Source organism: Ixodes scapularis, unplaced genomic scaffold (genome assembly GCF_016920785.2).
Source record: "Ixodes scapularis isolate PalLabHiFi unplaced genomic scaffold, ASM1692078v2 PGA_scaffold11__112_contigs__length_91849675, whole genome shotgun sequence".
Classification (NCBI taxonomy): Eukaryota; Metazoa; Arthropoda; class Arachnida; order Ixodida; family Ixodidae; genus Ixodes; species Ixodes scapularis.
In genome coordinates, this window is record NW_024609837.1 from 90,312,207 (window position 1) to 90,327,704 (window position 15,498).

The window sequence follows — 15,498 nt, forward strand, 5'->3', positions numbered from 1 at the left end:
GCCGTTTTCAAATATCGGCACTGGGCGGTACTGCTACCGCGCAGCTACATCATCAGGTCTTTCGAAGGAGAGATTGAATGAAAACACTCGGTTTAGTCCTCGAAATAACAGCGCAACAAAGGAGTTTCTTGGTCAGTGGCGTTGCGTGCGAGTATAATTGAGTCTCACTAGCGCCAGTAAGCTCGTGTAAAGTAAAAAAACATTCCAATCGAATATCGTTGCACCGCTCCTTTAAATTGAATAATGACTGTATGTGATTCACTTTTCAGTTTGATATCACATAGTTTCTGCAACTCTCTCCAAGCCCGCGAATTCTGGATCCGTTTACACCAAGTCATCCAGCAGTCGCAAGTTACCTTTTGGGCCACCGAGATTGCTCGTCTCTTGATGCCGACAGCTCATTGTATGTTTACGGGTAAAACAGTGCGAACAAGGACACAGGACAAAGAAGATGTACACAGACGGAGCGCTGACTTTGAACTGTTTATTTTTAAAGAAACGCCCAGCGGCGTGGTCACACCAAACAACAATTACATCACGGCACAGGACCGTCACATGATTGTCACAAGTTAAAGTCACTCAAAAATGCCAACTCAGAATCATAAAGATCTATCGAAGGCACGCTGACACAGTTGTCTTTGAACTTGGAAATGTAAAAGGCCCCGGTTATCTCCCTAGTTCGTTGGTGACTGTGCCTTCCCAAAACCGTGGTATCTTCCAAAACCGGAGAACAACCACATCTGTCGCAGTGAACCGCCATATTCCCTGACGGAGATGCCCTAACCGAACACGCGTGTTCACATAATCTATCATCAATGCAGCAACCGGTCTGGCAGATGTAAACTTTTTTACAAGTCAGGGAATTACCCTAAACCCCCCCCCCCCCCCCCCGACACACACACACGCAAGGGACAAACTTGTTTTCGTGCTTCTTATCACGTGCGTCCCTGACAACCGATCACCTCTCTACCATTGCACATAAGCGTCTCAGCTTGGCCGGTGCTAAGAAAACAACAGGAACATTGCGGCGTTGCGCTACTTCTTTAACCTATGTGCCACCTTATTGATATAGGGCACCACCACCGGTTACTACGTAGACTTCCTACCCATAACTACCCCCGGATTTCTCACCCTCCTCAGAGGCACTCGGCCACACCTACCAGGAGATTGCCAAAATAGCCGCCCTTCAAAAGTTTGTTGGCCGGGCTACGAAAACTCGTCGTCATTTGGGGAGGACATGAACGGACGAGTGACTCCCAAAGACTACTGGATACGATTCCCCTTTTAACTAGTTTTGAATGACTCGAGTCGAACGCAAGCTCACTTTTCTTCAACCTTAAGATGATAGTACCAATATATGTGGGAGTCCGAGAAAGCTTAATGTCTGAAACTGTAGAACACCCCAACAGGGTCTTCCCTGGTGAAGTTCAACCCACTGGCATCATGGCATGACCCTTGAACACGTCTAACATGTTTGCAACCACACCCTCTTTCTTTTGGCCAGAACCAGTTCGGTACAACACCAAAAAGTCATCTAAGTACCTAAATACACGGATGACGTCATTCCCTAAATTTCCGGCTATGCCTCTATCACACCTGGAGAGGAATACGTCACTTAATGAAGACCCTGTTGGGGGTTTCTACAGTTTTTAGACATTAGGCTCATTTTTTCGGACTCCCACATGTGTTGGTGCTACTGCCCTAGGTCAAAGAAAGATGTGCTTGCGTTCGACTCGAGTCATTCAAAACTAGTTAAAAGGGGAATCGTATCCAGTAGTCTTTGGGGGTCGCTCGTCAGGTCATGTCCTCAGCAAATGACGAGTTTTCGTAGCCAGGCCAACAAACGTTTGGAGGGCGGCTATCCTGGCAATCTCCTGGTAGGAGTGGCCGAATGCCTTTTGAGGAGGGTGAGAAATCCGGAGGTAGTTATGGGTAGGGAGTCCATGCAGAAATCCATGAGCTGGCGCATAGGTTAAAGAAAGTGGCGCAAGGCGACGATGGTCCTGTCGTTTTCTGAGCACCGGCCAAGTTGACACGTTTATGTGTGAGGGTGGAGTGGGGACCGGTTGTCAGGGCCGCATGTGATAAGAAGCATAAATACAAGTAATCCCCTGACTTGTAAAAAAGTTACATCGGCCAGACCGGTCGCTGCATTAATGATAGATTACGTGAACACACGTGTTCGATTAGGGCATCTCCGTCAGGGAATGTGGCGGTTCACTGCGAAAGGTGTTTTGTCTTCCCCGGTTTCGGAAGATACCACGGTCCTGGGAAAGCACAGTAACCAACGAACTAGAGAGATAACTGAGGATCTTTACGATTCCAAGTTCAAAGACAACTGTGTCAGCGTGCCTTCGATAGATCTTTATGACTGTGAGTTAACATTTTTGAGGGGATTTAACTTGTGACGATCATGTGGGCAGGCATGTGTCGTGATGTAGTTTTTGTTTGGTGTTACCACGCCGTTGGGCGTTTCTTTGAAAATAAACAATTGACAGTCAGCGCTCAGCCTGTGTACATCTTCTCTATCCTGTGTCCTTGTTCGCACTGTTTTACTCATAAACAAGCTTCACCAAGTAGCCCAAATTTCAACAGTTGCAGCTCATTGTATATTTTTTCAGAATACCTTCGTCTGTCAGGAATTCGAGGGGTGCAGCGAGGTGCAAACGCCACAATGTCTCAAAGATAGCTGTAGAAATATATTATCACGAGCACCTGTTTCTGTGCAATCACCCCCTCCACTGTTGAAAATCACAGCCGTCAACCTTGCCACGCTCGACGCGCTGCATGCTGAATTTTCGCTGCACCAGTTGGTGTTCGGACGGGGGAGCTCATATGGCCAGTGTCTGTGCATAAAATGTAGCTCATGGAAATTAATTTTTACGGCTACATACTTGACATTAATATGTTTGCTGTTTTCTGCAACCCTCATCTTTATTTGTTGAGTGTAGAGGAGACAGCAAAATTAACATTAGCCAAGGGACAAATATAAGCGTGTACTTATGGTCAGTCGGCAGCCCTATATGGTTCATAAATGCGGGGTGGCGAGGTGATAAAATTGCGTTTGTGGCCGACATATATTGTAGCACCTGAGCTCTCTGCCTTCTGTTGGTGTTTGTCCCGTTTTCTTCTTGAAACTTGCCTTCCCTTGGCCATGTTCGCTGATACCGATAAGATCCATTATCGCACCCAAAGAACGCTGGCGACCGATGACACCGCCTGACAAAGCGTGTCTGCCCAAACGTCCCTGCTTTTTATCTTCTCACCCTTTTGGACATATTTTTTCACATCTGTGAATTTGTTGGTGTCCTCTTATCCAAACAATAACCTCAAATGTTCACAGGAAGGCCGCTGTCTTCAGAAAGAAAAGCGGCCGCTGTGAAAGCGAAATCTGATAGCAAAGCAGAAAAATCACTCATTGCGAAAATGAACCAGTGATGCGTCGGATTTGTGGCGTGGATTCTATTTTTGTTTTATCTCCAAACCTCTCAGCTCATTTCCAACAATAAATATAGCAAACACATAAGCCTAGCAGTGTATCACAGTATACACCAACTCATGTTTACAAACAAACCGGAGCGCCCGGAGCGCCCCTAGCGGACGCCACCGGCGCCGCGCATGCGCGAGGGGGGTGTGGGCAAAAAGCTCGCCGTCGCCCATAAACAAACCATTGAACTGCGATGTTGTCGGCTTCGGTGTGAGTCCCCCTGCCCTTCTTCGCGTTCGAATTGTTGGTTCTACGTCTTCCTGGCGATGTCTGACTATCTTGAGCGGCGTAAGCGAAATTACCGAGGCTCATTACACCGCAAAACTTCACGTGAATAATGTGACATGCGGCGATTTATTCCGCGTGGACGCCGCAGATTGTACGCTAAAGCCTGATTCGCATCATAACATTTCGCTCTGACTTTTCAGTCGCGACGCCGCTCGGGCGGCAAAAGCGTGACCCGTAGCTGAGATGGTCGACGACGATACTGAAAATCGCAAGCAGAATCGGACCAACTGAACTAGGCATAACAACAAGTCGGTGTTGGTCACTGGTAACAATGACCAACATCTCCTCGTATTTACTGTTTACATCCAGCCTACTTACCAAAATTCAAATTTAAGTCTTTTGAAGCCTGCACTCACTTCTTATCGCAAGTACCGCGCCAACATATGGTCTACGGACCGGCGTCGTCTAAGAGAGCAGACGACAAGCAGAAACGTTTGAAAGAGCAGACGACAATTCGAACAATCAGGCGGCCGTTTGAACTTGAAAACGCACTGAACGTGGTCCCGAGGTGGTCCGCACAACTTGACAGTTTTCTCGCGTTCATGTTAGAACAAAACAAATAAATCTGATGTCCACAAGTATCCGTGAATTCAACCCTAAGTGCTTCCCGCCCAAGCAATCGTTGTCCGACGGCGTCTGCTTTTCCCTTTTCACGGCACATATCCAGATTCTCGGACGAACCGAGCACGTGAAAACTGACCTTCAAACCTTTCTCGACACTTTTGGTACGGCCCCACTCGCGGCGTTTTGACGAGAAGTTAGGTTTTAGTCTGGTTCCTTTCAAAACAACGCAGGAATACACGTCTGGCATGGGGACTTCTGCCCTCAGCCCCAGACCGGAAGTGCGACCGACGCGCCACCACCGCGCCGTGACGTCAAAGAGATGAGTTCGTGTATACATCGGAAAAGTATTTCACTACTGAAATACAAATAGATTTCGCAAATGCATCTTGGTACATAAATAGATACTCAAAAGTGTCCCCAAGATTATATCGCAATACTTTCATGTCGAGATGTTGCCCCGATTGTAATTCTTCATTCGTTTTACATTGCTGCAGACGCCGGTTACTTGTTCACACATACGCGGTCTATGCCTGTGTGGAAGCTGATGCTCATGGCATTAACTGCAGCAAATAATAGCAGTTGACAAGAGCAAACCTGTTTTGACCTTCTACATTAAAATGCGTTTTTTTTTCTTTTTTTCTTTTGTCTAACGCAGGACGAGAACACCCCACCGGCACCAAGTGTCCTCGACAACAAGCAAGAGCTGGACGATGCAGACTGTCTTCATCTTGTTGTTGGTCGTGAGCGCTTGTTCTCCGTTTTTAATGCTGAGAGGGGCTGTGCATGTTGTTGGCAGCATATTGGCTGTTCAGCATTCAGTACGAACGCAAGGCCTTCAGCATGCTGGTTGCTCTGGAGAGGATTTTTTTTTTGATTGAGTGACACAACTCGAAGGATAGTCTTAATTAAATTTTTGAAAAAAGTTTGCAGACAGGTATGTGGTTGAGGAGGTGTTTTGGTGAGCCGTTTTAAAAGTGTATAGTGCATGTTTCTTTTTCTATCTTTAAACGTTGGGCACTTTCTGTGATATCTTATGGTCACCTCCTGTAGGTGAGGTGCTTAAAATTTAGCTATACAAGTTCCTCATCCATAGTCGTCTTCCAGAACTTTATCATTTTCCTTGTACGTGAGCAAGAGGATAACGTCTTCTATACTGAAACATTTGTTTTTTTGATGTAGAGTGTGAGTTCGGTCCGTGATATTTTTATTAAATGTTTGCAGATAGCATTCTTTATGTCATGGAATGGCATGCGTTGCATTTTTCATTTGTCTCTTACGGTTCAATAAATGTTCAATTTAACACATTCTAATTGATATAATGAGCTTCACTTACTGAAATACTGCTGTGGTTCAGTCAAGGCTAGACCACCCCCTCTACCATGCTTCCAATTACAGGGGTGGAACGGCTGCGCCATTTGCGCCATTTTGCGCCATACGCATGTGTCTGCGCCATCCTGCGCCACGTTGCAGAAACTGCGCCACAGCCAATACCTCGCGCCATTATGCGCCAAATCGCAAAACGTGCGCCAAAAGACTTTTTATTTTGTCTTGGTTTCGGTTTTAGTGACTCAATTAGCAATAATGTTTTTGACTCAATTGGCAACAACAACAGGCAAGTTTAGCCCCTTGCAATCCTTTGCTCTGTTTATTCTCCCTGTGTATCGCGAGTCGGAAGCGCGAAAAGACTCTTATTCTAAGCGCTACACCACCTGCGACTGGATTCTTCAACCATAAGTGATTAAGCAAGTCGGCTGAGGTGAGGTCGAGTCGCTAAGCGTCAGACTGCCTGAGGCTCTGCGGCCCGGGATCCGAGATACGGACGTCAGCCAGTCGAAAACCAATCAGCAAAATATTCCTTTTAGTACTTCATCGTTAGAAGTTGGAACCTGATTCTCGCAAGATAAATCGTGACTTGAAAAAACTGAAACCCGGTCCAATCCGAAACCTTGCCGGCCGGCAGCTTTGACGCGAGTAGTAGGTCTACTCGGCGTACTTTAACCTTGCTCCTACTTATCGCTTCAAATACGATAACTTCGTTAATTGTAGTCTGCTGCTTCGATATCGAGTTGCACAATAAGGTATACTCGAAATTTTGTCGGCCTGTTCATCTGTGCAACTGCACGTGTGTTGCTTACGCACGTCACGTGGTTCGCACATATAATTACTATGTCGAGCACGTGTGGGTTATGCGATAAGCAGTGCTGGTTTGCACTTTGAACAGCTGAAAGCCACTCAGAAAATATGAAGGACGCTATCTTCAGAAACATAGGGTACTTGCTTTTTGATTCTCATTAATTCCCTACCAAAAAAAAAAAAAACGGTTTAAAAATAAACCGGAATGAATCCGGAATTTCAAACCGTCATATGGGCCCCTAAGCAAACCGGATTTCTAGAGACCGTAAAATGAACCGGAAATGCCCAGTCTGGAAACCCAACCGTAATTGGTCGAAGCGGAAGCTGAACCGTATCTGGCCAATCCGTAGAGCTTCACCGGAGTGGGTCTAACCTATATTAAACCGTATCAGGTAACACCGGAATATAATAGAAATAGTTGAATAGTGACATATCTACTGTTTCACCTTCCGATGTACTGCAGCTGATGCTACAGGCCATCCCTTAGAAAAATGTCTTATCTAGACTTCTAATAAAAAATACAGATATCAAGAGCGAGATCGGCTTTTTGGATCTCGGATAACTTGGCCGGTTCTACAAGATTCCGTTTTCCTGCGGGCGTGCCTACATAGGACAGACTGGGCGTTGCCTCAACACAGAGAGAGAGAGAGGGAACATGTATTTATTTAATGAAAGGTTCACTCGTCTATGGGTTGGTGTCCCTGAGGCGAGAGGGAAAAGGAATGTAGGGATTTATAGGAGAGGGTAAGTGACAATGAATAAATTTAGATGAAGTGATGCACCCCAGAGTCCCTGATGTAGCTGATCAGGGAGTCCAGGATTTCTTTTCTGTGCTGCGGCTGTCCCTTGGGGTGGGTCCAGTCTTCAAGGTTCGTGGGCCTTTTCTCGCTAGGTAGCGAGTCCCATGACTCTACTCTAAAGTCTTCCAGGCCTTTGCATTCCCAGAGCACGTGTTTGGTCGTTGCCATGGATCCCTCTGTGCATGTCTTGCACGTTGGGTCCTCGTGGTCCTTCAGTCCGAAGGATGCTTTTTTCGCCGGAGTTAGTGCCGTCCCTGTCCTGATTCGCCGTAGCCGAACCGTCTCCCATCTCGTGTACCCTGGTGGTATCGGGTCTTCCTCTGTTAGCAGAAGACCCTTCAGGTACAGTTTCCTCCCTTCTTTGGCTTGCTCGGCCATTTCATCTGGGTCTATTGACATTTCATTCGTCGTTTCGACTCGAGAGGTAAGGCCTGGCGCGGAGCTGGTGCTGCTAGCTGCCTCCGCTGCGGTCTGGTGAGCCCTCTCGTTCCCCGGGATATCGTTGTGTCCGGGTAGCCACTCGATCGTTATGTTAGAATCCAGCTTCCTGAGCTCCTCCGCAATATTCTTGATCTTCTTGACCGTTCTGCTTCTCGTTCTGCAGCTGCGGCAAGCTTTCAGTGCCGTCTGAGAGTCTGTGAAGATCCAGGCCCTGTTACCTGGGTCGATTCTTTCACGGATATCTTTGGCTGCGGCTAAAATTGCATGCAGTTCAGCCTCTTTAACCGAGGTCTGCGTTGGAAGCTTCTCTGACCAGGTCCTGTCCCTCGCAATGTCGACAAAGGCTGCTGCGGCAGCCCCGTCGTCCTTCGCGGCATCCGTGTACCTTATTTCCTTACATTCAGTGTTTTTCACGAGCCACTGGACGTGTTTCTTGGCTGCGAATTTTCTCTGTTTAGTTCCTTGTCCCTTGAATGTTGGCTTGTGATCAGTTACGCCTATGTCTTGCCATGGTGGGGAAGCCTCCTCGATCGGGGGCCTACCTTCCGTGGAGTATCCTAGGATTTCCAATAGTCTTCGCCCATGTTTAGTCCTTTCGATGCGTTGAAAGTGTGCGATTTGTTGTGACTCTGCTTTTTCCTCTATCTTGTTCATTCTTGCATATTTCCTTAGTTCGTCGAGGGGTGTGTATCTCGGTAGTCCAGTTACCACTCTCATGGTTTGATTGTTCAGCCTTTCAATCTGCTTCCACTGAGCCTTGGTGAGGTTCATCCAGTTGTAGCAGTAGAGCGCTCTGGATGTGAGGAGGGCTTCTGCCATGGTCCGGATTGCTTTTTCGTCCGCCCCCCACGATTTACTCGTTGTCCTACGAATCAATTTCTGGGCCTGGTCCCATACCTTCCTCAGCTCGGGTAGCCATTTGGTACTCCCTGCTGTTTCTTCAAATGTAACTCCAAGGATTTTTATGCTCGGACGCCGTTCTAGTTCTTTTCCCATGAGTTGAAGTTGCACTTGCTGTGCAATCCCTTTTCTGTGGTCCTTTGGTCTCGCAACGACCATGTATTGGGTTTTTTCAGGGGACGGCTCCATCCCGACTTCCTCCAAGTACTTTGCAACTTCGTCGATGCCCCGTTGCATAGTGAACTCCTGGTCTCCCAGCGAGCCTCCTTTGGTCCACAATGTGACATCATCCGCGTATATTGTGAACCCGAGGTTTTCAATGCGTCGCAGTCTCGTTGGTAAATCTGCCATTACCATGTTAAATAATGTGGGCGATATCACTGCCCCCTGTGGTACGCCTCTGCTGTTGAGTGTCTCCGGGCCCATTGTGTTCCGGATTTTCACCTTAAACCTTCTATTGGCCAGAAAGTCTTTGATGAATTTTAGTACTCTGCCCCTTAGTCCACATCTCTTAGCTCCTTCTTTCACCGCCCCATGCGGAACGGCATCAAAGGCTTGTTTTATGTCAAGCGCAACTACAAGTCTTGGATGTATGCTCTTCTTGTCTGCCATCACGTCTTCGTATAGCAGCTTGAGACTGTCTGGTGTTCCCATGGCTTCTCTGAATCCTGTTTGCCTCGGGTCCAGCCTGTCGTGGGTCTCGAGGTACCATTGTACCCTCTGCAGGACCATTTTCTCCAAGACCTTGCAGATGCTGGACGTTAGTGAAACTGGTCTGAAATTTTCGATTCTATCCTGCGTCTTTCCGGGTTTAGGTATTGGTGTCACCCAAGAGATCTTCCAGGAGTCGGGGATCTCTCCTTTCTTCCATGTTTCGTTATATTTCTTCAATTGCGCTTCTTTGGCCTCGCCTGGGAGGTTACTAAGAGCCGTATATGTTATCCCGTCAGGTCCGGGTGCGCTTCCTTGTTTGACTGAGTGGATGGCTTCAAGCAGCTCCCCCATGTTGAAAGGTTCGTCCATTCCCGGTTCTTTTGGTGGTTTTGCAGCCCAGCTCTTTGAGCGTTTTTTGCCTCCCTGTTTTGCCGCCGTGATGTGCGGGAAAAATATCTGACTTGCTTTTACCGCCAGCTCCTCTTCCGTCATTTTCAGGCGAAGCGCAAGGTTCTGTGCTGCGTTCCGGCTCTTGCGTTTGTTCTTGTTCATCCCCCTGTAAGTCCGCCAGGCCTTTCCGAGTCCGGTACGTGCGTTGAATGATGCGCAGTGGCTTCTCCATTTATGCCGGCATAGCTCTTTGGAGTATTTCATAGCCATGGCAGTCGCTTTGTTGAGCTTGATCTTATGCGCCGTCGCCCTGCTTCTCCTGAATCTTGTTAACGCTTGTAGTCTACTGGCCCATAGGTTCAGAAGGTGGGTGTCCGGTGTCGGATCACCTTGTTTGACATTAACGTGGGTTCTTGCCTCCTTCATCGCCTTGCATATGCTTTCCTCGATGTCTTCGTGCCGCTCCAGGCTGCTTAGAATTAGCTCCCGGAATCCGTCCCATTTTATGATCGGTCGAAGCTCCTTATCTTTCCGCCCACTTGGGTGCGTGACTGTGACCTCGATGGGGTAGTGGTCGCTGCCCTGTGTGTCCCTCCTTGGTGTCCATTGGGTGTCGAGGCGCTTTGTGGCCCACGTGAGATCTGGTGTAGTGTCCTTCTGGCGTTGTTGTTTGGCTAGTCGCGTCTTGACCCCTTGTTCATTGCGGAGTTCAAGCCCGGCTGTTTGCATGGCTGCGATGATGTCTCGGCCTTTCTTTGTTTTGGTGTCGTATCCCCATTCGCGGTGTTGTGCATTAAAGTCCCCTCCGACAATCAGTGGGTCTCCATCCGCCTGCCCGGATAGCTTTCGGATCCATTCTGCCGTCTCTCCATTTTTTAGGGTGGTATTGGGCTTCATGTAGACAGATGCCACCACCAGTTTAAGTTTACCTCGCTTTAGTCGGACAGCAACTACCTCCCTCTTGTCCGAGCAGAGTGCAGTGGTGTCTAGCTGCGTCTGTGGTATGTTTTGGAGTACGCAAACTGCCACCCATCCTTTCTTTTCAATGGGATTCTTCTCCCTGCAGCTTGGCTTAGATTTGATGGTCGGAGTTAGGTAAACGTTGAAGGCGGTGATTGCCATGTCCGGTGTTTTAGTCTCCTGCAGCAGCAGAATTTCTGGTGGCGCATTTCTTTCGAAGCGGAGCTTGAGCTCCGCTGCTCTTGCCGAGAACGTGTTGCAATTCCACTGTAGGATCCGTGTCGGTGCTATCTTGGTATGTCCGGGTTCGTTAGTTCTATCTGCTATGCTTGAGTTCAGCAATTTCCTTTTTAATCTCTCCGAGTACTTGGAATACCATATTAAATCCCATTTCCACGTCTTTCTCGAATTTGGCGATTTTGGATTCTTGCTTCTCGAACCTTGCTTCGAGTGCTTGTACTTCCTTCCTCTAGTCTGGTAGTTCGGTGGACTTAGCCTTCGTGCGCTGGGCCCATTCTGGGATCCAATTTGGGGCTGCCATCTTCTCACTGGAGTCAACTGTTGGCTTTCCTGGGTTGGGAGGAATTCGAATGACCTCCTGCTCTGTGTTTTGTTGGCCGCGAAGTTGGGCCTGTGAGGTGGCAGTTGCTTTGGCTGCTGCCGCGTAACTTTCTCTCAGTAGCTTCGGCTGTGGTGGCTTTACGGGCTGCTTCTTTTCTGAGATGTTCCTCTTGCGACAATTGTTGCTGGTTGCCACGTGGGCCCCACCGCAGTTCTTACACTGTGAATCCCTTGTGCACTCCTCCATCTCTTCTTCGTGGATGTGCCCGCATTGGTCGCATCTGCTCTCTTTGCTTGGGCATACGTCCGTTTTGTGCCCAATGTTGTGACAATTGAAGCAGACTATTGGTTTTGGACGGTACGGTTTCACGGTGAACACTTCGCGGCAGAACATGACTTTCGCTGGCAGCCAAGTTCCCTCAAAAGTGATCACCACAGCGTTGCCTTTCTTGCCCATAAGGCGGGCGTAGACTACTTTGGCCGTTCTGCATTCCAAATCCGGTAGTAGCGTTTCGGGTGTCTCGTCGCTGTTATCACCGTGCAAGTAGATGACACCGCGTACTTGGTCGTTCCCCATTGCCTTGTATGGGCTTAAGGCGTACGAGTCTTCGCCTTTCGTGATCTCAGCGACTTTTAGGAGATTTTGGATTATCTCTTCGTTCCGCGTTTTTAGCGCAATGGTGTTCGTCTTCGGCTGAATTTGAATTTTGTAGTCATCACGACTGGCGATTTCCGTCTTTTCCACCGCTGTTTTTATATCTCGGGTCTTGAAGTCCTTGACATTCTTTTTGCATATCGCTTTTAGTACCACTGTCTGGGTTGACGTAAAAGTTTCCCGCCTATCTTCCTCGGATGATGTTCTCGGTTTTTGGACTGTCGAACACCGGCGTTTTCTTATATACATTTCAAACCCTTCGTCTTCGGGGTTCTCCTCCCCGGGGGCGGTTCCTAAGCTGTTAGGCTTAGCTTGTCGTTCTTCTGAAGTTGGATTTTCTGGTTTATGTAATTTCTGTAGTGGTGGAAATTGGGAAGTACCTTGAGAACTCACCTCTTCGGATTCCATGGCGTCCCTTTGCTGGCTTGCCATCCAGCCTGGGGTCAACGTCCCTTGTATGTAGCTGTGCAAGAGTGTGGTTATTAATTTGCCGATATCCTCTTTGGTGATTCCCAATTTTCCGAGGAGTCCAGCGTCAAGCTCGATGGCTGTGGTACTGGCGGGTTCAAGCTGCTGCTGCGCTTTTACTTCGGCTTGTTGACCGCGCGTTCCCGAAGTCAGGGCTGCTGCGGTGTCCATCTTTTCTGGCTCCAAACTCGTCGAAATGACCGCGTCGGTTGCAAAATCAGCGGGCGGAGCGTCGTCGAAGGTCCTTGGTGATTCGCGACACCTTCATAAACGTGGCGCTGTTTTGGGGGTGTCGGGACCCCCTAACGATGCCACGGAGCGTCCAGGTTTGATCTTCAAGGTAGTTGGAAGTCCAAAAGCCATAGAAAGCGCCAAACATAGAAAATTATCAGGAGCCGAAAATTCCGTGTTCCTTTGCCAGGGCGTGCCTACATAGGACAGACTGGGCGTTGCCTCAACACAAGACTACGAGAACACCACAGTTCTATGAAAGGAACCGCTCACACGCATCTCGCGATGCATTGCCGGGATTCCGGATGCCAACCCCTGTTCAACAAGACTGCAGTGATGTTCCGACACAACCACAAACTACCCCGAGAAATGATGGAGACGTACCACATAACAAAAACCGGATACTTGTGTGTGAGCCAGCCCACAGTGACTTTGATGAAGAGCGAGATCGGCTTTTTGGATCTCGGATAACTTGGCCGGTTTCGCATCGAGTGAAAGAAGAAGCGCCAGGGCCACGGAGGGGCATGCCTGCACGAGCAGCAGCAGCATCAGATGTCTTTTCTTTTCAATAGAATCAGTTGCTAGTTCAGCGCTTGTCCTGTGTTTCTGTCTTTCTCCTCTGTCTGTCCTTGTCCCAGTCGCGCTGTAAGCAATTATGAACTCTTACCAACTCGCCCAATTGTTCATTTTGCTAGGTTACAGACACCATTGTTCGCCAGAAGCAATACAAGATGGAAAGTTCATTACTGCTCGTTGAACACGACGAGGTCACCACCGTTTCCCGGACTACAAAATGACGAGGATCTTTAACTGAAGCTTAATAAAAGAAAAAAATAAATAAATGAACACATAAGTAACAAAAACACGGATTAAATCACAAGAAAAACACGAAATAATGAACACACAAATAAAAAAAGAATAAAAACACGAAGGACTTACACAGAGAGCCACATATGTTAAATTAACAATGAGGTTTAAGTCTGATAAAAAAAATATTTCTGCTGTGCTATCCATCAATATGGTGTGTAAACTAGGCGACCTTGAGCAAAGCAGGAATATTTGTGATCATATTCAAATGTCATTGCGAACTCAAAACGTGTGGCTACGTGCCTAGGTCCTTCATATTACTATTCTTCTGAATTGTGTGTTCATTTTGTGGCTGTTCAGAACCAGGCGGAACTTGGTGGTGCTCTTTCCATTCTGACCTTACTTCGGACAGCTCTGTACCTATGGAGAGAAGCGCTAGCTTCTCTACATAATCCCACCCCTTCTCCTTGGAGATACCCTCCGTGTATGCTGTAATTGGAAGATAAAAAACAATAATCAGCACACATACACATTATTAGCTACATTGTTTTGCAATAATTTTTCTAAATAGGCCCCTGGCCTAGGACAACACAAGATTTTTTTTTTTTTTGGGGGGGGGGGGGGCGATGTAACGATTTGACACAAACGATTTGGCCCGCATTTTGCTGAACAGCCAAATCCGCAGACACTTCACAATAATTGATGCTTATTAAGCAGTGTTTTTTATGTGAAGCCTTTAAGTGCAAAGCATCCAAAGTGTGTGTCCGTCTGCATTTGCACAGTATACAGAAGAGGGGAGAATGCGGCCAGACTGCTGTTTTCACTCCTTGCAGCATATAGCTCGAGGATTGTCTAATTTTGCTTATACAGGGTGTTTCACCGCACAGAACGTACAAACACAAACTTGGAGGTCGCACACGCAGTCTAAAAAAAAAACGATTACATAGGGTTTTTTTTTCTTTACACTATAAAAAGTTGTGTAATCATAATCATAACATCAATGGGACTACAGAAGATTGCATTAAAGTTCCCAATTGGGCTTATTTTATACCGCACAGCCACTGTCTGTGCACAAGTAAACTAGCTCTACATATTCCGCTCAGCACACCACTGCTAGGCTGAATCAGGTCACACTTGCAGAGCTTGAAGTACACTCGCGATCTATACGAACGTGAACAAGCAATCGTCGACTGCTCAGTACTGGGAGCATCATGCAGCAGCTGACTTTCTCTCTTTTTCAAATGCCTTGCGAGCCAAGTGTGGTAAGTCGTCTGATAAGGAGAGAACGTCACCACGGACGGAACTGAGCAGTTGATACTCACATGTTTACCTTCATATCGATCAAGTCTCTACCTGGCCGAAGTAGCTAGTGTGGGTGCAGCATAAGCGGCTGTATCGAAATCTCAAGTGGACGAAAGTTCAGAACAGGCTTGGTAAGGTTTCACGTTGCAAGTACGCCCATGCAAATTTCACTTTCTAAAACATAAAAATGCATTTCAAATTGTCATCCAAGACAAGCTGCTCTTACACAGCTGTATATATAAGGCAGCTTACCCATCAACAACCTTCGCAGACTGCCATGGACCTGAACCTCAGCCTAGTTGATGCTAGCTTCTGTTCGGCCAGGGCTGCACTGAGTAGAAAGGTGAAAAATGTGCTGTACATTATGTGAAACAAACAAGCAAAAGCAATCCTAGCATGCACAATTCGCTAGAGGCAATGACAAATAAAATCAGAGGTTGGGTCAATTATGTTAACTCAATATACTTCAAACGCGTACCATGAGTGCTGGCAAAATATTTGTTGCCTTCAATCTAGATAAGTTTGTAAATTTACATGCCAAATAACAAATAACTTAAAGGCTGAAATATATTTCGATGAAACTACAAAAACCGAAGACTAGCTCTGCAATTAGACATGAGGAAGATACATAGAAAGGGGGACGGACAACGAAGACTTCCAACTAGCAACAACATTTATTGACCCGAAGTTTGCATATATAGGTGAAGGAGGGGAGGGTGAAAGACGGTACACTGGAAAGTGGGAAAGCGATGGGAGAGAGTGTAGAGCCAGGGAAATGAGGGACGATCCCGTGGGGTAGACATCTACTCGCTCGGAGCCGCTGAAACGAGGGACGTCAGCTCTGGCCCCAGGAAGTT

General features: G+C 47.4%; 1 protein-coding gene across 1 annotated transcript; it reads right to left on the reverse strand.

Annotated features, from left to right (window-relative positions):
- Positions 1-7,236: 7,236 nt before the first annotated feature.
- LOC115317788 lies at positions 7,237-10,779 on the reverse strand. The gene is made up of 2 exons (XM_042289056.1): positions 9,733-10,779; positions 7,237-9,135 (listed from the first exon to the last, which is right to left on the reverse strand). The coding sequence occupies exons 1-2, from the start codon at positions 10,777-10,779 to the stop codon at positions 7,237-7,239; spliced, it is 2,946 nt and encodes a 981-aa protein (XP_042144990.1).
- Between the last annotated feature and the right edge of the window lie 4,719 nt (positions 10,780-15,498).